The sequence below is a fragment of the Poeciliopsis prolifica genome, unplaced genomic scaffold (assembly GCF_027474105.1).
Source record: "Poeciliopsis prolifica strain line A6 unplaced genomic scaffold, Auburn_PproV2 SCAFFOLD029, whole genome shotgun sequence".
Lineage (NCBI taxonomy): Eukaryota > Metazoa > Chordata > Actinopteri > Cyprinodontiformes > Poeciliidae > Poeciliopsis > Poeciliopsis prolifica.
The window spans coordinates 3,334,461-3,358,236 of record NW_026562404.1 but is presented as its reverse complement, the minus strand read 5'-3'; the positions used below and the strand labels follow the sequence as shown (position 1 = coordinate 3,358,236).

The following is a 23,776-nucleotide window of genomic DNA, read 5'->3' as shown; positions in this document are numbered from 1 at the left end:
GCTCTCTCTACACTTCGTGACCTATTGTCCTTGCAAATAGTCCATCAAGGCATTTAGAGCACTTTAGCCACAGATGGACATGGCAACAATGGTAGCAACTGCTAAGGAGGCAGTACCCTCTGGTGGGTGACTACAGAAATGGAGCTTTCAGTGTTCATAGAAAAATCTGACCGTTTTGCAGGAGGGGGACGATATCTTTAATTAAAATAAACCTCAGGAACAAGCGGAGAGTCAGGAATTGGGGTAATTGAAAACCACCTCTCCAATCATCTGTGTCTGTACACGTTTAAAGCAGCTGAGCCCATCAGAGGGCCGTTTTCTCACATGTTAGGTTGGGGGTTGGGTGAGGGGTGTCTGTCCTTGTTAATTCAGTCATAAATAGTGCTCTCTGTGGATCCGCCCTGCTCTAAGCACCATCAGATCCCTGGATGCTTTTCTTTTTTTCCTATAGAAATGTACCTGTGAAACAGTCCGTCTCTTAATCTGACCTGAGCAGTGATTAACATTTGAAGTACTAAAAAATCGGATGTTTTTTCTTGTGCATTAAATGCAACATGACTTATTTTTGTCTTTTTTCAACCTGTTCTGCATCTTGATATCTTAATCTGTCAGAATAAGGATAGAAAAACAAGAGGGAGATCAAAATACAAACGTGTGTTTTGATCTAACCCTAACAAATAATAACTATGTTTATATATATATATATGTATATATATAATTAAAGAAATATTTGGAAAGTTGGATGGAAGAAGAACTAGTGTTGGTTCAACATTGAGAAGACTGTGATGCAGAGCTTATTCAAACCAAGAACATTAACCATTTTACAATGGTAAAATGGCATCAAGCGGCCATCCGAACTTTAGACATTTTTGTAAGTTTAATAAAACATAGATAAAGGTTTAGGACATCTTGTAATTTCTTGATATTCTGTCAAACTTCTGTTGGTATTATAGACAGGTTTGATTTTTTAATTTTTTTTTACACGTGTAAATATTCTTTGTTAAAAAAAAAGAAGGTATCTATAAAATCCTAATTGGTGCTTCTCTACCTTTTCTCCTCCCCATTGACTCTCCGTTTAGCCTCGCGTTCTCGATATGAGGGTTTAACACCACTGATGTCTGAGGGAGATAGTGACAGAACATAAATCATCATGTGCCAGAAAATTAAATTACTGCATGGCTGTCATATTTAGTTTTATTCACCAGTCCTGATCTTCACTTACTTTAAACCATGCAGGGGTGGGCTATATTTTTCCTTCCCCTTCCCTCTGCGAGCCCCACCCAGATGGCCGTTTTGGTTCAGATCGCACCTTCTGTGTCCATAACCTGTATTCAGGTGTCAACCTTTCAGCCCCGCGATCAAACGGTATCACCGGGGGAAGTATTCACGCTGCGCGTTCACATCCTATTTTATCAAGTAAACATTTAATGTGTTTAAATGTAGCACCGCTTTATTTATGCATAGAATCTGCTGTTAAGTCTGAATTATACATTAGCTGATGAATAATTCATCAGTGCCATTCCTTAATGATTACTTGCCAGGCGGCGAATGGTAATATTTGCTGATAAATTTGCCCATTGATCTCACTTGTGTGTAACCAGGCTTGCAGAAATGATGTGTGCTCCATTTTGTTTCAAGCGTCTCCCCCCAGGCCCCCTCGTCTTTGTTTTACAAGATGTACTGAATAGCAAAGCTAATTGTCAGGTTTTCTTATTTAAAAAAAGAAAAAATGAACTCCTTTAAAGATGAGAAGTGAGCCCAAAGGAATTGGCTCAAAATGGGTCCAGCCTGGATTTCTTGAGCGGAATGGCGTTTGGTGCTTCTCTAATTTCTCCTAATAACTCGGGTTTCTCTGTTAATACACTCTTCTCGCTGCTCTCGGAGCGAGTTGTTTATCCTCAAACCTCAACAGATCAAGGTGCAATTACATTTTTGTCTTTGACGACCCGCAGCTGTTCCCGCAACAAGCGGCGCATGCTCGTCGAGACACAAGTCAGTTGAGCTGGTAAATGACACCCTGCCTGATGGAGGCTCTCCCTTTAACGCAGCGTCTTCATTCGGTCTCAACAGCCGCACGAAGTCTGGCACGTTATGGCGCTCCCGAGTCGAAGCCTGGAACCGCCAGTTGTAACTATCCCCAAGCATTGCTTGTCCCCACATTGAGACAATATTGACTTGTTGTCACCCTGTCATTTGATTAGTCGTGTGGGTGATTCTGCGTTTTATTTGTCATCCTGGCAACCTAAATGGGGGAAGAGAAAAAAACCCCCGTCTCATTCAGAGGCAAACATCTGGAAAAATTTTCTCCAAGCAGAAATGAATGCCTTTTTTTTTTTTTTTTTTAATCGCTTGCGCTGTACGGTCGGCACTCGTCTGCTCAGTTAGCATCCACAAAAGGCTTGACAGCTTTTCTCACAGCAAGAATGTACAGCAGTGTGGGAGTGATGTACTCCAGTTATTTCACTTTGATTTTCGCAGCTCAGCTGAGTGTGATTTATCTATATATTTATTGTGCCGGCGAGTTGCTTCGTTTTCTTTTGTCTGCCGAGGCGAGCAGGCTTTACAGGAGTCGACGGCTGCTGCTGCTGCGTGTAAGCCAGGTCATAATAAGACAACCTTTCATTTAATCCAACAGGATTCATCAGCGCCCTTGTTCTTCTGAAAAATAATGAGGTAGACAGCAGAAGCTGCCCCGGGCTCCATGTAGGGAGATGATCTCTCTGAACCGGCAAATCATTCCTGTTTTTTTTTTATGCTAAAAAGACAGCCTAATGACTATTCTTGATTTGTGTCAGTGCTTTAAGTTAACCAGCACTAATTCTCAGAAAGATCTAATGGGCTTGATTGTCAAGCTGAGGCGAAGCAGTTAGCGAGAGGCTTGTGCTTGTAAAAGAGAAGGGGGCAGGGGGAGGAGAAGGAGGAGGAGGTGTAATTGTTTTTGCTGGCGGTGATTCTCTCTGGAAGGGATGACTGCACAATCCAGATATGTAAACAAGCAGAAACTGTAAGGCTGTATGCTGATACTGAAATTTCTAAGCGCTGCCCAATCGCTCTTTGACTACGCCTTAGATGTTAGCGCGTTGTTTCACGTGCCTGCGCCACGGCGTGCTCCACGCGTGCAAATGCTACGCGGTAAATGGAAATCTTGAGGAAATCATTAACGGTGACAGCCGACGCTAAAACAAAGAGGGGGTGAGGTAAAGACAACAGATGCTCAAAGGGCTTGAATCTGCTTACTGGAGCGCAGCAGAAGATCTCGTTGTGCTCATGGAAGACAGTCGTACCATTCCCCGGCCAGTCATCTGGTCTGAAAGGGGAATTGCAGAATTGATTTGATACTTAATCAGAGTTGCATTTCATCGTTTGGTTACCCCTGGTCTTTTTGTTTTTTGCCCCGTAAAGTGGCTAATACAAGATGGTTTCTGGCAACAGAGCTATTTTCCTGTTTTTTCTTTTTTCCTTCATAAAATTGAAAGCTTCATACTCTGGATCATGTAAAAATGTTTCGTATGTCTCTTAAACAATATTTTTCATCGAAATAGATTTTCCCTTTTTGAAGCACCATTTTGTTGTGGTTGCCATGAGTGTAAAGAATAATTATTGATCCTGAATATTGAGGTACAGAAGACCTCCAGTATTGGTGAAGGTGAATGACCACAATCGACTGCCAAAATCAGCCATCAGCAAATACTTGAGCACCCCCTATTTTCATGGTTTAAACACCAAATGTACCTTAATGTGCACATTAGAAATCATCTTCTCTTGACTGCAGAAGCTGACGTCCACTGTCTTTCTTATTTCTGCTCTTGATGGCACAGCGAATCAGTGCCAAAGAAAATGAATGCTGGCCAGTGCTTTGGAAACACCAGCCAATAGTTTGTTGAGTTGCATTGCAGCTAGGAATTTCAGCTTCCCACGCTGCATTTTCTTTGGAATATTTTAGATATACTCTATAAAAGAAATCTGAGAATAGACACATTTGGAGCCAGATTCCACATAAAAATTATTGGAATAGTTGAATTTACAAATACCACACCACAACTCGACAGGAGTCCACTGAACATCCTTTTAAACTTAATAGACCATATTGGTGTTGGAGTAAAACTCTTATTTTGAAGTGAGTAGTTCTTAGGTTGCCCCGGTTTGTTGACAGTGTCTGTTAATAGACGCTGCTCGTCAAATTGATTAACAACATTGAAGTGTGGTGGCATTTTGGCCAAGTCATGATTTCTAAAACCTGACTATAGCTCTGCTAGATTGAGTTTCATATTCTTTAAGATTGCTTTTGATTCTGACACCATGAAAAACCAAAAATGTTAAAATCTTTTCCATCACTAAACTCTCACATAATCTTGTTCTCTTGACCCCCATATTTTGCATCGTCTTTCATAGCTCGATGTTATGTTGCACTCCTGCTGGTATCATAAAGTTTGAGAAACACAAATGGATTAGAAAGCTATCCACTTTACCCTATTGAGGGTTAGTGCTAGTAATCTCATCCTGCCCGAGATTAAAATCAGCCAGTTTCCCTTTGTCTGTTTTCACAGCCTAAAAAAAGCATCGTAACTAAAAGAATCAACCAAAACTCTTTGTACATTGTTTTGTACAATATTCCCCATTCTTGCATTTTCTTCTGAATTCACAACTACTACCTCCAGGAAAGGACCTGCAGCATATTTTTTCTTGTTTATTAAATCACGGTCAGCAGGTCTGATGGAAACTGAAAGTCGGTATTGGCTCGGGATGATTTGGTCCTTGCATCTCTACTTGTCCAGCAGCCCTTCACTGTGTCATAAATAACTACGCTGCTCAGCCATTTGCTGATAGGATCGGCTTGTATGCTCAAGTCTTGAGAAAAGAGCATCCCGACAGAAAGCAGTCCAGTCTGCAAACATCCAGATATTTGATGGGGAGGGGTTAGTGCTTCAGTCAGCTTTGGGGCAAAACTGGACATCTGTCTCCTAGTGATCCATAACGCCCACAATCCCTCCCACAGACTGTCGGCTTTGGCACCAGAGCTGCACACCGGTTGCTGTAGTAAACCCAACCACCCACAGCCGTGACTTATCTCACGAGCATAACAAGCAGCCGGCCTACAAGCAGGGATTGAAACCAATAGGACACACAGCAAGAGAAGACCTTAAGAGCCCCCGTGCCATCATAACTCCACTTCAAAATTCAGGCCTTTGTTCTGAGATTGTTGGAGAAGACATCATAGCGAGGTAGCAGCACATCTTTTCATCCTCAAACACACTCACTCCCACTCACAGTCTGCTGTCGGTGAAGGAGATCCTCCTCTTGATAGGGCTTCAGAGGAAGGTGTTCCTCTGGGACTGTTGTTCAGGGATTTCTTCGGTTCTGCTTCTCATTGATTAAAGGAACACTTGTAGATAATCCTTTTCAAAAATAGGCTTATGTTACACCAATGTCGGAGAGAGCTATGGCTTGTAAAAAGGTGGTTTTAAAAAAACCTATATTTGTGTGTTTTTCTTTTTTAATGGTTATCACCTTGATATCCACCACTCTGCTAAGATAAATATTTAATGACAGGGTGGCTGAAATAGAGCCGTTACAGAGTGCTGGTGAGAAATTGAGCTTCTATTTAGAGCCCATGCGCTTTCATAAAGTCATTGGTAGACAGCCCAAGGTTATTAGTGTGGTATGAGAGGAGTGCGTGTTCGTGGTGTGTCAGGGGGCTGCTCAAGAGCCCTCACTTGCTTTTCCTTGCTGCAGCGATACCAAGGAGAGAAATGCACTCTCTCAGTCCGTTGTTGAGCATTCGCTCATGAATTCTTGATGCATTACGGCCGTGCGTCCACGCCTGTGTGAGAAGCGACACTGTCGTAGTTGCAGCATTACACTTAATGCACAACAGAATTAGCGTCGAGGCGGAGGGAAACGGCACTGCGAGTTGCCCTTTTGCTTTGTTTCATGTCATGGGATCTCTGCCCTCTGGCTGCTTGTTGCATGTCACTCACATCATGCAAAATTGATTGCTGAGGTTAGTGTCTGTCCTGGCTGCAGAGAAGCTATTACAGTGTAAAGACAGATGTTCTCGCAACGATTCTCCCCGCGTTACACTTCGTGTTCTGTAGCCATAGGCAGGTTGGTACAAACATCTCATTTTAGTATAACTTGGAGTGAAAACACAATTTTATGGTAGGTAGATAAAATTGTAAACACATTGGATTGCTGTCAACAGAAAATCAAGTATTTCTGGTTCTGCTTTAGACATGTAATTATAATAATCCTAATAATTGAAAGCTCTGAAATATGCCAGATGAATATTCATTTGGGAAACAAAGAAGCCAGCTCTTTTATATTCACAAATCTTTGAAAAAAAGACAGCCCTCCCCTTACTAGCATGTGGAGTACCAACTGTAATTTAAAATGGTGTGACCTTACCAAGACAATAAGTCATGCCCTTTAGTTTCTATCCCATTACTTTTAGTGCTTTTTTTTTTTTGGGCACTGAATTGCCATCTATATTTAACTATTGCTTATGTACTTCTTGGGTGGTAACCTTTCAGATGGCAGCAAATAATTTAATCCACAATGATTCAGTGAGTAGCTTCTCATTTTTTTTATCAGTCATAAAGATAGTTACTTCCTGTGGTCATGGAAAAAAAATTTTGGTTTGTGTAAGAATGGTCAAATAATTTGCATCAAGCAGAGAAAACGTCTGAAAATATTGCAGGAACGACTAAAATCAGGTTGAGAACTGTCTAAAGCATTGTTAAGAAAGCAACTTTGAGATGAAATGTGGTTGGATAGAAATCCTAAATGATCATAGCTGTCAGGCACTTTGAAATCAAATTGAAGTAAAACAACCATAACGCTCAGGGCTGTTCAATGTCGAAAGTAAGAGCATTTTCGTACCAACAATGCAAAGGGAAGTCAAAGGATTGGGACTGAGCAGCAGCGGAGCCATAGATAGCCACTAATCAGAGGAGCTAACCGGGGGAAAAAAAGGCTTTAGTTTGAAAGGTAGCATACAAATTAGACTCCAGAGTGACGTAAAAATGTCATGTGATCTGATTGGTCCAGATTTATCCTCTTCCATGGGATATTCTGGAAAAGCAGTGGTCAGTACAAGGTTTTGGTGAAAATTAATGCAACAGTGGATGGAAATATATCTTGTGACATTGTGGAAACTGATTGAAACAAAGAAAATGTGAGTTATAATCAAAATTAAAGGCATCCCAATGAAATATTATACCTATGATAAAGTTGTTTTTCATCTAAAAGGGCATTTCCAGATTGCCAAATTCAGTCTGTCTTGCAAGCAAAAGAACTAGTCTTACTTTAGGTAGCTCACTTGGGCTGTGCAGCTACACGTGGGGGAGGGGCACACATGTGTTCAATGATCTCTGTTCAGCCTGGAAAAAATCCCCGACTACTCAAGCATTTCCTCTGTCATCTGGTGAGGATAATTTTAAACTGCAGGAAGAGTATATTGGAAGATGATGCAGTTATGAAGCGCTCACACTCAGCATTGAGAGACCAGATCCTTTAAATTGATAGTCATTATTTCGTGGTAGAGTTTACATGTGGCTTAAGAAGTGAAGCCTCCATTAGGGCGCCAGTGTTACTGCTCAGTACATTTAAGCGCTTGTTTAGACTTTGCTTGAATCATCCTGTTTACTCATTACATGATAGGATAGCTGTGGTGAAAGCAATTACTTTCGCCTTTCAAGTACCTTGGTTTCAGTCACACTGCGGCTCTTACTGATTTCGCCGTCGTTCCCGAGGCCCCGAGGCTTCCAATCCGTCCGGAGAGTGCCGTTCGCTGACTTGTTGGGCCGTCTGTGCGGGGGAATAGGTTGGTAAACATGGCGGAGTCCTTGAAGCACTTCCCTGCTATTGGATTACCAGCTGCCTTTCCAGGACTCATCCGAAAAGATGAGCTGCGAGATCAATGAAGCTCTGAGTGCAAAGCTAATTTGATCACAAATGGCTTCGTTACTGTCAGTCCGGGGCTGACAGTAACGACAGTAACCTTGTTTAACGTTTTCAGTTAAACAAGGTTCATTTTCACCGGGTACCACTCCCGACGACAGCAATTTATTTATATTCTTTTTGTCTTCGATATTGAAATGTCGGGGTGGGGGGAAAGACGTGGAGACAGACAGAAGTGAAATGCTGCGTAAAGCGGCCTGGCCAGTTTTTGCTGAGTGCAGCACGAACACCGCTTTTTCTCCTGCTGAGCGTCATAAATAAGCTAAGAGTGTGTTTTTAGAGCGATGAGATGTCTTCTGCTTGACAGTGAGGACGGGGGAAGGGTTGAGGGGCATGTTGACCCCCTTGTCCCAGAAAACGGAAGGCAGACTTTCCATTGCCCCTTGTTCCCTGTTAATTATTGTTTGATGCTAATAAAGGAGGGGTGGGGCGTGTTATGAAAGACAATTATTCATTGTATCGTTTCCCCCTTTGTGAGCCTTGTTCCCCCCTCAGCCTCCCTTCATGACAGGGAGCTGCAACGGCTGTCAATTGAGTACAGCAGAGGCAAAGATGTCCCCTCAGCCTTTAAAGGAGGGGAAAGGAGGCAGAGGGGTGAAGGACGCCATTTGCCCAAGTGATATACGAGAAGAGACAGCAATATACGTAAAGAGCTGCTGAAAGAAAGCTAGAAGGTCAAGGCACATTACACTCCAGCCATTGATTGGTGGGGAACGCAGTCTGACCAGCTCTGCTAATACAGCTGCTCAGCTCCAGCAGTGGGTTGTGTATATAAACAAAACCCACCACTGGTTATCGCCATTGTTTGACAGTTTTTGTTTTTTTTTTTAGTTAGATGATGTTTAACAGAAGGTTTGAGCACATTGTTTGGTTTGGTAGTTTTAACGCAACATTATGCATGAGACACACACAGGACCAACATCTGCGCACACACACACTCACTGCTAACGACAATATAGAGAAAAAGACTAATGTAACTGGACTGTGGGAGGAAACCGGAGTACCTAGAGAAAACACACACGCACGTGCAGAAAGACTGCTTCCGGATTCAAACTGAGAACCTTCTGGTTGTACAGAATTTGCTTTAGGATCATCCCTTTATCTGATAGTCTAAGTTTTTGAGAAAAATAAATACTATCTATTTATTTTGCGTTTAGATAACCACCCTTATTCTTAATTTTGTCTTGTCTCAGCAAGAGTTTTTCTCCAACTCTGATCACAATTTTCAGCCAATAATGAATGAAACAGAGACACTCCTTCTAAAAGCAAAAAGAGCAATTCACTGTTTTTTGGGGAGGGGGGTTCTATAGCCATTTACACCACTGAGGTCTAAAACCGAAGCCAAGCTTCTTGACCCGAATATGGTTTTATAGTCACATCTCCAAGATGTCATAAAAAAAGAGTAATAAAAAATATCTTTTGCACTCTGGCTTTGTCCATGTGTGGTCAGGCTTAATGCAGCCACATTAAGTGAAGACATTTGACCGTGTAGAGAATGCTACTATCTCAATGAATGACATTTAGACCAGGCAAACCGATAAATAATACTCACAGTTGATATTCATATTGAATATTAATGTTATGTCTTTTAAAATAGTAACAGTGCTGCGCTCATCCCTGTAATGAGTCCTTTTTTGTTCATTTTCACTTGGTGTTGATCACATTTGAGATAAGTATATACAAGGTTTTCATTTTTATTTTATTTTTTTTTAAATAGATCATTAAAGGTTTTGGTGCTTTCTTCACATCCATTGGCTGGTATAAAAAAAGAATATAAAAATAAAATTGGTTATTTAGATTGGACCTGTGGTATTTTTTAATATGATTTGATAAGCACAGTGGAAACTGTTCTGTCTGCAGAATCTTAATTTCACAATTTTTCTTATTTCCGCTCCTGGTGGTACAGCCAATCGGATCCAAGTAGAAAGCCTGGGGCTCCTGGATTGGCTGCTTTGCAAACACTGGCCAATAGGATGTCAAGTAGCATTGCAGATAGGTATTTCAGCTTCCAAAGCTGCATTGTTTAAAATTGTATAGACATACTCTATGAAAAATAATTCACAAAGAGGAGATGACACACTGTGTTCAGTTACTTTAACAATTAGTTCAAAAATAAATCAAACAGACATTTTTTCCGACAGTCCGACTAGTAGCAGACGCATTTGAGGCTGATTCTCTGTGCATGAACGCAGCATATGGCGTGCTTAAACTCAACGTAAGCACAGGATTAGCTCACAGTTATGTTTCATAACACAGTGGCAGTTAAGAGTTACTCTGCGAGCGCCATCAGAAAATCACACAGCACAGGCAGAGCAGAGCAGAGCAGAGCAGTGCTCTCCTTGTCATTAATGGAGTTGTAACAAGAGGAGAAGTCAGTGAGACTGCCATGGTCAAAGCCTAACATTAACATTCCAAGAATATCTGAGGCTTACTCAGCAGCTCAGATACACAGCCAGCTTTGTTCACCTCCTGTATCAAGGAGACAATCAAACTGAAGGCAGTGTGAGTTATGTAGGTGTTGGGCTGTGTTTTTAACATGCCTTTTGTTGTTTTATTGCACCGGGTGCAACTTCTAAACCGGTGTTTTGCAGTTTTAAGGTGTGGGTGGGGGGGAGGTGGGTATAATGCAGCTTGTGTTTGTAGGAGCCATAGGACGCTATCAGTCGGGGATCAAGTCTCCATTTCACACATGAACAGACAGAGTTAATCTCCGGATCACCACAGTACATTGTATAATACTCAATACTCTGTTCTTAAATTCCTTCCCCAAAAGCCCATTATTCTACCAGCAATCCCCTGCTCTTAATATTTCCAGAAAATAGTTCCCTTTGTCGGCGACGTCTAAACATGGAAGAGGATCTAAACATTCACTTCTAGTCTAAGCACTAAGCCATACAGGTCTGGCCCTTTCACGCTTTTAGAAATTAATTGTGTGGTCGAAGCGTGTGTGTGTGTGTGCAGAACCTAAAAACCTCGACCGCTGTAAGAGGCTTAAATCCCAGGTTCTCTGTTTTTATGAGCTGAGCTCTGAGATGCTGCTCGCCCTAACAGCATTTTCATCACATCTGCCCCCTTTTCCTCCTTTTCTTTTTTTTTTTTATTTTGTTAAGGAGGAATGACTGAAAGCAAACTCATCCAGAATGTGGTAATATTTACAATGCCACCCTGGATTTGATTGCAGTTTTAGCAGCATGCAAGCTTAACCCTAAGGGTATTTTCATTATTTGAAGCGCTTGTGTTCATCACGATACCCATGTGTTAGGCATCAAAATGTTCAGCACACTCTCAGCTTTATGTAAACAGATTCATTTTTAGGCTTCAGCAAAGCACCATGAAATTTAGTAGATTTTTGTACATTTCTCACGTAGATACAGCTTTACTCAGAACAAACATGCTAACAGATGGAGATCAACTAATCAATCAACAAATAACCACAGTTCAGAATTAGTCAATTTTCCCTTAGCTGGGTCTGATCTCTGATTGGCAAGTTAATCACGCGCCTGTCTGTTCGTCAAAGGTCTCAGGACTTTAGCGCTCATCATTTACACATCATTCAACAGCATGTTCATAATTATGCGTTTTCTAATAGAAATCAAATTAAATGTGAAGAACATGTTTATTACATAAATGGAAGGGATCTTGTGATTTTCTAATTTACAACTTCTACCTCTCATGAGGAACTCGAAGCGCATTTTACTGTGTGGTCCAACTTTAAAGAAAACTGGGAATTGCTATTGATTAGTAAAACCATCTCTAGTCTCTCCTACAGTCATTTCAGTCAATTTCCAGTGTTGACGGTACATTAATGTGCAGCACATCTTCTGTATACAGAAAGAACAGAAAAGCATTATTTATTTCATAGCCTTATTGCAGCAGCTTCTGCCTGACTGTACTTTAAATGCTTGTTTTTCTGTCTTCGTTACCTTGAAACAAGTGCTGTAGTCTGGTGAGTGTCACACCGTCTTCATTAGTGCATAACTTCTTCTCCAGAAAATTGTAAAAAAAAATGCACAGAGCTTAGACGGTGTTTTTTTTTTAAACAATGTCAGCATTATGTTTTTTTTTCCAGAGATATGAATGTAATTGTCCAGAAATAAAAATTGTGCTGTATCACAAGCCGTGTTTCTATCGATGTTTTTTTTTTTATCTGTATTTTTGAAGTGTTACATGAGAAAAGGTTTATCAAAAATCTGCAAAATTTGAAATAACTTTCTCAATTCTACAAAAATGTTTTTATTCTTGCTTTTTATTTGGCTTTTCTGAAAAATACAAAATGCTCTAAAGGGGAGATGGGAACACAATTGCCAAATAAGTTCTGATGTAGCAAACTTTTCCATCCGCTAAATGAGTCTGTGCTGTACCAGAGACACAAAAGTTGGAATAGTTTCAAAGTTCAAGCCTCCAGCATGGAGGGGGAAACTCTTCATTTTTCTGAGATGTTTAGTCCATGTTGGTCTGCAACCTTTACGTCTTGTTTATTACGGCATCAACATCTGACGAAACCCCGTTCTGCATATCCTGGTAGATTTACTCCAAGTCAGTGTATGGAAAACATGCTTAATTCACATTTTTTTTATGCGACATTTTAAAACGTTTGCTCAAAATTCACATGACAATTGGGTAGAAAAATAGCTGCTGTTGCAAAGGACTGCTTTGATGTGATATTTGGTCGTTCCAGATGACTTTCAGTGACCAACCTGCTTTAGGAGAATGGAGGTTTGTCATGATGTAGGAAAAGCAAGAGTAGTCGCGTTAACCAATAATATCAGTACAATATTCAAGATCATCACAACACTTTGTATTCCTAACGTCATACCCTCCATTAGTCCTCTAACAGATTTTGCCTATTGTTGAGTGTTTTCTCTTCAACAATCACCAACTTTCAAACCGACTTGGATCTAGTCCACACAAAGCTAGATGTCTCGGAGAACAAATACATTTTTATGCTTGTTGGCCTTTCCATAAGAAGCCTCAGTTTAATACCACTAAGACGATTATTTATGAAAACGCAGACCAGCACGGAGATGTAAGAAAACTGGAAAAGCTTACATTTGGTGTTCTATGTATTGCAGTCTGAGACAAATAAGGCACCAGTACATTCACTGACCAGCTTTGACATGATTCCTAATCGACATCATCTCATGTTTTACTGACTTTAAGTCATGCGACACTATTTGAGAGTTCACCCTGATAGAACGCGCTGGGCTGCACATTGAAACGACGCCACGGTGGAAAACTACAGAGAAATAAGGAAGGCTTTGTTTAACTCGTCTCCCTCCAGAAATCAGTGGAGATGGCCGTGTCGTGGCGGTTGGTGGTTAGAGCAGAGATGTTTGCATATGAAATAAAATACCTACTTAATTAGCGGTAATATCATCCTGTGGCATATTGAGGTGGAGGTCCCCCGCCCCCTTCGTCTTTACCCCCGATCAGTAAAAGGCATTGAAAGGAGGGGATTGTCCTCCACCGCCCCGACCATCTGCTCGAGGATTGAGCAGAATTTGCCGTTACGTCGCTTAATAATTTAGGCGGAGGAATCGTTTCGTGTGCTGACCTCGGTGGCTTTGTTTTTTGCCGCATCACTGTTCTTGACGGCATCCTTCATGGCTCCTGCTGGCCCGCGCCATCACTCTGAAACCTCCGAGCTGTCTTATCTGTCACTCTAATCTATTTTCGTATTTTTTTTTTTTTTTTTTTTTTTTTTTTCCTCCTTTGCGTTGGCACATCTCTGTGTGGCATAGTGATTAGTGTAGCTGGAGGATGTAGGGCAGCTGTATGAATACATTTCCTCCCCTCTCACGCTCATTTGGGCTACCAGTTGAAGTTGAACTGATGGATAGGCTTGTTACGCTGATAGGCAGATTGCAGAGGAAGAGTGGGGATATTTGATTGCAGAATATCAGTGGAAGTGCTACATGATTGAGTGCTCAGATATTAAAATCTCAAGAGTCTTTTCAACAGTAGGCAAAAATCACTGTTGATTTTTTATTTTTTTTTTTCCCTATCTCTACTTTATACTAGTAAATCTTTTTCCGGCATGCATCTGATTGAGAAAATGTCGTGTAAGCCCCCCACTCCTTCCTTCTGCTCTGTTTCATAATGATAAACGTTTGGAGACACAGACATGATACAAATCTTCTCTGGTACAAATCAGAGTTGGATGTCTCCCCGGTGGGTATTTATACCCCTCCTGACCCCAGCTTCAACAGAGGCTAAATTTCCGTTTCAACAGCATAATATACCAAAAAATTGAATTGTCAGAGCCTCGGTGAATGTGAGAGACTCTAGAAATCCTCTCTTTTTTCACACAGCCTCTCACAGAGCTACACGGTAACTCAATTATGAGCCACGTTCATGATAGCTCTGTCTGCCAGCGCATACCTCACATTCTCCAGCCTCTGTTATCAATGGCACATTGGGAGAGGTCCTTCACTGGCTCGCTCGCCATTACATTCTTAAAAGTGCCTCATTTAGCGGAAAGGCAAAAAGGCTGAAGGTGGACAGCCCTGGCATTTCCCCTCCTCGGAGTTATGTCAAAATGTGACGATGAAATAGCAGCTTTGCTCGGGCTGCAGAAACCTGTAGGTGCTGTGTATCTCCAAGCAGCCGGTATTAGGACGCAAAGTGAAGCTCTAGCTCACAAACATTGGAGGTAATGGATGTGTTGGATTGCGGCGTGCCCGCCTCAGGGTCAATTCAGGCTCTTGTGGAGAAGCCCACAAATGGAGTGGAGGGGAATTTAGTCTTCTGGAGATGGAGTACAGGCTTAGACTGTGAGGAGCAACACAAGGTGTTTCTGTGTGACTGTGAGAAATATGTTTGATTACAGGACCTCGGCGCAGTCTGGAAGTCTGGAATTTGATTTAAGTCAATTGCGGTGCTGGAGGAATGTAGAAAGAAGAAATTGATGTAGAAAAAAATGTTTATTTTTCCAGATTTATTCACTGTCCTGCTCTCTGAAAGTTGCATCCATCCGTTTATTCTTTCATTTGTCACTTTCACACCCATCTATTCTGTTCTTAGTCATTCTGTCCATATACATCCTCCAACCTTCGGTACATTCAACAGTCCTCCTTTCATCCATACAGTCGGTACGTCTATCCTTTCATCCATCTACAGATTCATCCATTGATGCATCCTTTCATCGAACCTTCAATTAAACTATGTATTCGTCTTTTCTTCACCCATTCATACATCCATCTGTCCCTCTACCTTTTCCACTCTGTCTACCAATTTGTACATCCATCCATCCTTGCTGCCCTGAGGATTAGATTGTACTTCTGACAGAAAGCATCTGTTTTTATTGTGATCTATAGGATATAGTTTGTTCATAATTCCTATCTGCAATATTTCACTGTTATCTGTCTTTTGCTTTCAAATCTGATCTGGTGCAGCACTGATTTGCTTTAAATAATTTCAGTTCCAAGTTAAGGTTGAGTGTTTTCTTTGGAAACCCCCATGCTGCCCTTCTCTCTCTCTCTCTCTCTCTCTCTGAAGCGTGGTTTTCACCTGCTAAAGTAACCCCGGATGTTGACTAAAAATAGTCTTTGCAAAAGCAAGTTTAGCGGAAAGGGAAACAAAACATATGTGGTTATCATCTGTAAATTGAAAAAAACAAGTGTTGGGCGCACTAAAACATAGCAGAGAGCAAAGCGAGGCATGATTGCAGCAGGTAAGACAAAGCAGGAAGGGTGCAGAGACCACAAAGAATCCCTTATGAAGTGGCCTACCCCAGCCTCCAGCTGAGCCTTTCATTGTGCTGTTGTTTCTAGGGAGCTTGGATGGCAGCTTAGATTAGATCACTCTGAGTAATGGATTGGAGCTGACGAAAACGCGCTGCAGCTCCACACCGCCACGGCCAGGATCCCCACTCCACCGAGAATCTGGCTGGTTTATTCGGATCAATTTGAGGCGCCCTCATTGTTAATAACCCTGTGTATATTCATGCTAACATTGTTCTCCTCTAATCTGTATTCATGCGAGTATTTCATTCAATCCCCAAGCAAAGCCTGCCCTAAATCCTTGCCAATCACATTTTGCTACTCCATAATTCTGCGATTGAATATGCCATGAATGACTTCTCAGGCTCTCTCCCTAATCTGAGTGAATCAGTGTGCTGGTCATATTGTGCCATCATTATATTTCCCCACTTAAATTTCTATTATTGTCATGTTTAGTGGATGATTGAAGGAGAAGGATGTGCAACTTGAGCAATATTTGTTATCAAATACTTAGATTTAGCACGATAAAACATCGACCCGACTGATCTATCACACTGCTCGATGATTTCATTGTTTATCCGCCGAAAGATCTTGGATTTAGTTAATCGTGGGAGTGACTGGAATGAATAAAACGTACCTTCTTTTGAGAGTGAAGGAAAAAAGCTGCGTTTAGTAACACAAACCTGCTGTGCGGCCGCCGGTGGGGGAATGATGTGTTAATCGAGCCACAAACTATGTGGGGGTTTTTTCAGGCCAGAGGTCTCATTGTGAAAGGCACGCAAAAGAAAAATGTATTTCAGCTGAGGCCCCCCCTGGCTGTTAGCCCTGGACTTCATTGCAGTAATGTAAATGGCGGATTAGGTGTCGTTAGCCAGGCCCTTCTCAACCCCTCTTCAGCCACTTCCCCCTCCTCTGCTTTTCCATTAAGACAGCTGGTATCTTTCAAAGGGTCCTGGCCCAGTGATTGATGTGTAATAGCTCCTGGCCTCACCTGCCCCCTCACAGTATTATTCATCGGCCAGCGCCGCTTTCCACTGAGCACTTTGTGTTTCTTTTTTGAGTACTGGAGGAAGAAATGGCTCTTTCTCTCTCTACATATATCTTACTTTCTCATTCCTGTTCTCCCTATTGGTACAGAATCACTGACTGCTTCTACGTTTTCCTTCTTGTTCATCTTCCACCGCTCGCGTAAAAGTACCTCACCGGAGCTTCTAAGATTTTCCTTTCTGTCGTTTTTACCCGTCTAGGGTTAACAGTGTGTATTTCTGGTGAAATAGTCAAAGTTAAAGAATTTGTAGCAAAGCAGCTGCGCAAAGCGTCTCCAGATGCAAACTAATCGTACCTAGGTTGTAAAGATCCGTGCAGGGGATTACATCTGCCTCTGACATCAAAGGAGAGGGGGTCAGCCCTCCATTTGCAACAGTTTAGAGTCCTTGTTGGTTTCATTGGAAGAGGCTTATGTTACTGATTAGAGGAGCGAGGAGGTGCTTAGCATATACACAGATTCTGGCAGCCTTCGGGATTTGAGCCCAGCTATCAAATGGTGCCGTTGTGAAGGTCTTTGTGTTCCTACCACCTTCTCGACTTGCCAGTAGAAGCAAACGTTTGGAATAAACAGCTGTAAAATGCAAGTGGATATTTACTTTTGCTGGGAAAAAGTAAATATGTAGAGAGGCACCGATAGGAGAGTTGTGGATGGATTTTTGGTATCTTGAAAGCTTTGAACTGCTAATACCCCGTTTTAGCTAATTGCTTTGCTCTTTAAGAACTACAAAGGCCTTCGTTCTCTGCTGAAAGACTTGCGCTCACTCGCTCTCCGGCAGCTAGAAGGAGCTGTGGAAATGTTTCCACATGTTGTTTTTACACCTCTGTGTTTACTCTGCCATTTTTAAAACCCTCTCTGACACTGAAAACGGCAAATGTAGCAGCTGAGCAGAAATTACCTGCATATCCTGGATCTCTATAAAATGTTCAACCTGTTTGATGTCACCTCACTGCAGGAGATTTCTTCACCTATCACAGTTTGAAGAATATATTACCAACATACAGGCACGGAGATGCTATAATAATAAACAGTACAGAATGCCACTATTACAATTTGCTGCCACTTAGTGTTTTTTGCTGTCTTAAACTTTTTATGTAAAGGTCAATTTCTATATTTTCTAAATGTATTTCAACATGTTTTCACCTGTATTTACTTTTGCTTTAACGTTGTTAGACTTTCACCTCAAAATCTGCTGGCAAGCTGCTTCTTCTCTATAAAATAAGAACCAGTAGCTACAATAGACTATTTACTTCCTCTTCTGTTGGATTGCATTCCAATAAATCAGCCTCTGTCAGGCAATATGTAGCTGCTGCTGTTGCATGCATTTAAATGCTGGAGAAAACAAAATCAATTTATATTGGCCTGTATAGCTAATAGTGGTCATTCTGGTTACTGAGCACAACAATTACCAAATCTAACTGGATTCCTAATTGCCAGTTCGAGCGTGCTTGGGTTCTGGCAACGCCGCTTCCCGATCCGAGTTCCAGCTTCCAGGAATAAAGGTGAATGCTCTGATTGGATTTAATGCCTACATTTAGGTAAACCGTTTAAATATCAGTGGTTTAAATGTAACATGAGCAGTCAGGCGTCTGATTCCTCTAATTAGCCATGTGATGCATTCATAAACAGTTTTCATGTCTCGTATCACACGGATTTAATATGAAACACATTTTAACACCTCAAGATGATTTTTGACTTTATTTCTGACCTTCTAGATGTGGCAAAACTTGTCACTCAAACGCTTAGATGAAGTTGACATTTAACTCCATAAAATGCTCATCCATCAAGTGTTTTCCCCTTGAACTCTTCGCTATTGTGTCAGAAAGTTAATTTTGGGCCCAACACACAGCAGGAGGACACACAGTGTCTCACACTATCTGTATGTGTTGGTTTTGGCTGCATATCCTTGCACGAACATGCCCGTCAGAAAGCTTCAGAGCCCTTTCATCTTCCCTCTATTCGCTAATGTGTGTGTGTGTGTGTGTGTGTGTGTGTGTGTGTGTGTGTGTGTGTGTGTGTGTGTGTGTGTGTGTGTGTGTGTGTGTGTGTGTGTGTGCCAGCAGCCCAGTGGTCGCCTGGTAACTCATCATTAGGTGATTAATGGGCCTGTGACGAGGCTGCGGTTTAATCAGACTTTGTGTTTGTGTTGAAACCGACGACAAGAGCAGCTGCCCTGTCAGTTGGTGTCTGCTCACGAGATGACAGCGCCCGCTGCTAAGGAGTGCCGTTGTCAAATAGGCTTCGGTGTGCATCACTGTGCGTTCGTTTGAGCCAAAAGCATTTTTCTCCTCCCCCTCCCTCTCACCTTCCACCTCCTCCCCACTCCTCACCTTTCCGTCTTTGTGGCTCTTCAAATAAACGCTCGCTGGCCCGAAGATACGCTCCTTAATTTTCCCTCAGCGGTGGTTTTGTCTCTTTCAGCCTCCCCTTCTTCCTCGCTGCCACCATGGCCATGGTAACGCCGCTACCGACTGCCCGGCCTCAGCCCTCCGGGGGGTATAATAACCATTTCTTGTTAAATTGTTGCCATGGGGGCGGAGGTGGAGGTGAACATTGGCAGTAAATGAGTAGCCTCCTTTGTGGGTGCTGTGTGTAGGAGCAGTGTGGCGCAGACAGTGCGCTGCCTCAGCTTTGCCGCGCTCCAGTGTTTATGGAGGGCTTTATGAAAAAAGTGGCGGCTCGGTGAAGATAGCTGTAAGTGGCAACGAGCTAAGCATGGCAAATGACTGACTCTGGCTCGTTCCCTCTCCCCTCCCTCACCCAGCGGATTCCTGTACTCTCCCCCCCCCCTCGGAGCTGTCACTTCACATTATCACAGCAGTGACTGTCAGCTAAGTGCTGGATTGGGTTGGGGTGGGGAGAGTGTAGAAGTATAAGCACACATGGATGGATGAGCAGAAATGTCACCAGTGGCCTGCAAGGATGGTAGTCTGCTAACTTTGTCATTGAGGCTTGAGCTCCATGTAAACCAAGTAGATTACTGGTTTTACTGCTGAAATAAAACAACAGCGTTACACCTCTGATCGTATGTTGCCACCACAAACTTCATTGTCTTTTATTGTGGTAGACCAACACAAAATAGCGCATAATTGTGATGTTGAGTGAAAATGTATTCTGCCAACTTGGCTTTTTTTTTTTTTCCTTCTTCTTCTTCTTTAGAGGTCAGTCACTTGGTAGCCAGATCTCCCTGTGTGTAATTTAAGCTCAGTATAAATCCAGCTGTTCAGGGAAGCACGCAAAGGCTTTTTCTTTTCTTTTTTCTTTTTTTTTAGAGGACATTAGTGAAGAATCTGCATCAAGAGCTGATCAATATATTAAATGGAAATTTGACTTCATCATGGTGACTCAGGAAGAGTGGAGAAATCCAGAGCTCATGTCTGAGTCTCTGTCTACAGGCAAACTATTACCTGGTACGATTAAAAAAGAAAAATCAACTTTTACATGCAAAATAGTATGCGTTTCAGAAAACATGAGATGAGACGTGGTGGGGATATCTACCTTCAGGAGGGACAGGGAAGTTGATTATACTTGATGAGAAGATGGATGCTGCTAAAAACAAAACACACTTTTCAGATTCCAATTTGTGAAAACTTTGAAGAAATTTTGCAGTTTTTTTTTTTTGTTATTTTTTTAAACTTCACCATTAATGTTTTGGTCTTTCTCATATAATTACGACAAAATACATAGAAGTTTGTGGTGGTATTATGCAATTATGTGACAAAGTTCAACACAAAATCTTTCTGTTTAAGCTTCTTGTAGCTTCAAAATGTTTTGATTTTCCTTCAGGTTCTTGCCTTTCTCCTTCTCCACTTCACACTGAAATAAATCTACTTCTGTATCTTTCATCAAGAGGAAATTATTGAAGCTGAAACTGTTAATGCTGCTTGTTTTATTCTGGCGCATACAGTGTTTTTAGAGAAATTTCCCCCCAAAAATTACGGCCATTAAGAATAACCGGCCTCGCTCCAGGTGGAGGTTGTTGTATTTTATCACCAAAGACGCAAATGGTGCATGCACCAGCTAACAGTTGCACAGGAACAAACGTGTTAATCGTTGTTGTTTTCTCCGCAGGTTTCCTGAAACACTGGGGTTGTTGGTGTGGCTGAATTTTCCCTGGATTTGACTGGTAAATTCAGAATTCTGAAGCCCAGGCTCACAGTCTACCTTTCACGGAGGCCCAGCCGTGAGAGGACTGAGGAAGGCACGTGGCGGATCATGACGGCCGACAAAGAGAAGGAACGGGAGAAAGAGAGGGACAGAGACAGAGACAGGGACCGGGACAAAAGAGAGGCCGGGAAATCTCGCCGGCAGGACGGAGACCGGGGCGAGAGCGAGAGCTCCAGGCCGCGCCGCAGCTGCACGCTGGAGGGCGGGGCCAAGAACTATGCAGAAAGCGAGCACAGCGAAGACGAGGACAACGACAACGGCAGCACTGGTGGAGGCAGCGGCACGGCCGAGGACGCCGGCAAGAAGGGCAAGAAGAAGATGCCCAAGAAGAAGTCGCGCTACGAGCGCACAGAAAATGGAGAGATTACGTCCTTCATTACGGAAGACGACGTTGTTTACAGACCCGGAGGTGAGTTCCTTCAGCGGTGTTGACCTGTGTCATTTCACCGTCACTGGGTTCAGTTCACGAACTTCTGCCATGTGTATCTCATAGGCAAAAGTAAAACAATCACCTCTTTATCGTTTATACAACAGGACTTTCCATCTTTCTTTTAGTTCATTCTGTTGTCCTGGAAATTCTCATTTCATGCCTTCCACTCCTTCCTTCCCAAAATGAACATGGCTTCTATACAAACCTTAGTATTTCTGTTCAAAGTGAAGTTAAAAACACCCACTAAGAAGTATGAAGAGTTCAGTTTGGAAAAGCATTTAATTTCTTGTAAAACTGTGCCTGTACCCTGATGAAATTAGCTTTAGGAAACGCGAGGAAACAAAGCCTAATTGATCATTAATTGATATCCCTTAAAGAAGCAGTCATCTCAGTTGCAATGAGCTGCGGAGGGAATGAGGATTCTTCAAAGAATCAACTCTTCCAACAGCAGAAACACTCCCTCAGGCTAAAGGCCGATGCATCATGCAATCAATCCTGTGACCCACTCTGAGCTTTGTCTTGAGCTGAGTCAATAAAGCAAAGTGGTGCTCTAGTAGATGATGTGATTGTGACGACAGCCGCGATAACGATTTCTTCCTAACACCATCTGATTCTCTGAAAGTCCGCCATCATTTCTGAGGCCAAAGAGTTCTCCGATGTCCTGGAGAGATGTTTGAGCTGCTTCGTCGACGCGGACATAAGAAACAGGGCCGCGCTCATCCTGAGCTGTAATTTTGGCTCCTTTTTCACGTGTTGTTTACAAACCGTTCATATTGCAGGTGAGCATGTCAGCAGTCAGAGATGGAGGCCAAGCTGGCTGCTCTCTGCTCTCCTGCTGCTCAGTGCTGCGCGCCTTACAACTAAATCGTTGTTACATCTCTTCGTTCATGTAGGAGCTGGTGAAAGGTCAGGTAGTGGAGGGGACGCTCACATGGTACAAGTGTTTCATTAGGAAACATTGAAGGTTTCCTTAAACCACCTTGTTTAATACATCGGAGGTTTGCATTAATTGATTCTTTTGCTATTTGATCTTTTTTTTTCCACTTGGGGTGGCTAAGTACTGGAAAAACTGTTTGGACTTAATGTGTTAGATCAAATTGTTGTTTAAAATCACAAAAAATCAACATTATGTTTGAGATTGTAACTTTGGCTGTTGACACTGTTTTTACTCATTCTTTGTCCAGTGCTGCTTTCCCAAACTTTCTGGGCTACTTACTGTACCTGAAGTAGCCTGACTGATAACGTTTTTATGGAGTGAAGATGTGTTGTCCATTCTGTCCAGTAATACATAGTTTGCTGTCTTTAAAGCGTATCATTTTTTTAAATCTATAACGTTATGCTAGGGGCTACATAACTTATCGTAAATATGCAGTATCATTGTGTGATGTATTAATAATAAACATTTCTGGCCGATATTGTTTATGATAACGTCAGCAATTGCAACTTTGCGTGAATATAATATGTTCATCCTGTTGGGTGGATGCTTAAGACCACAGATTGTTGGCAATGAAAGAGAAGAGCTTGGAAAAAAAGATTTATTATAACTGATATTATAGCTGAAATATTAACAAACGATGTCCTACTTCCAGGGTTTTACAATATTAATACTGTGCAGCTCTACTGAATGTGGTGGTAGACTTCTAGCTGAAACGCCAGCTTATAAATGTAATTGTCACTTTTATTGCCCTTTCGTACCCCGACACCGAGGGTTAGCCAATGAAAGTGCAGTCGGTCTGCGCCGCATTGACTCGACGTAGAGTTCAAAGAATAATGTAAACAGCCAATCACATCAATGAAACATTCGAAAGGGGTATAAATACAACCAACCATCTCAGAGGGCCAGCTCCATCCAATATTTAAATTTCCACATCCGAGTGCGCAGCGTAGCCAGTGCTGGGGGAATATTTATGTTTCCTGTCTTCTCCTCCAGTTAGATTGACAGGTTTAGAGGGGCTGAAATGTCACAGCCCACCCCCACCATGACGATGAGGGTTGTTAGATTGGTTTATATTAAGAACGGCTCTTGACTTGGTACTACAGCCTCAGCACCTACATTCTCGTTTGTAATTTACCTCCCAGTGTCATCATGGCAGATCCTCCACCTCCCTGGCAGACTTCCTGCTGTCTCCTATCCTCATTGTTCGAGTGACAAACCATGCGTGTGGGTGTGTGTGTGTATGTGGGTGTGTGTGTATGTGTGTGGGTGTGTGTGTGTGTGTTCTCGTCTCCCCTCCCAGCTAGCCATTGGTAGCAGCCTTCTTGCAATCAGATTTGATGCGTGCAGCTTAGGCAGGCACAAAGCCTGCGATGGATTATGCTTTACTAAATGTTAAATCCCTTTATACCCGTCTAGTGACATACAATATGTAAAACTGACCACCCTCAGAGGGGGATTTGCACCACCCCAGATGTATGGAGACTGTGATGGAGAGCGATCGCCAAAGCAGGACAGAA

At 42.2% G+C, this 23,776-nt stretch overlaps 1 protein-coding gene across 3 annotated transcripts in view; it reads left to right on the top strand.

Annotated features, from left to right (window-relative positions):
- Positions 1–23,776, top strand: part of rerea (arginine-glutamic acid dipeptide (RE) repeats a) — a 169,542-nt gene that overhangs the window by 54,761 nt on the left and 91,005 nt on the right. For all 3 annotated transcript variants that reach the window (XM_055049881.1, XM_055049882.1, XM_055049880.1), the window contains exon 2: positions 20,797–21,301. In XM_055049881.1, coding sequence (XP_054905856.1) covers positions 20,941–21,301 — 361 coding nt within the window. In that variant the 5' untranslated portion in view covers positions 20,797–20,940. The remainder of the gene's footprint in view (positions 1–20,796; positions 21,302–23,776) is intronic.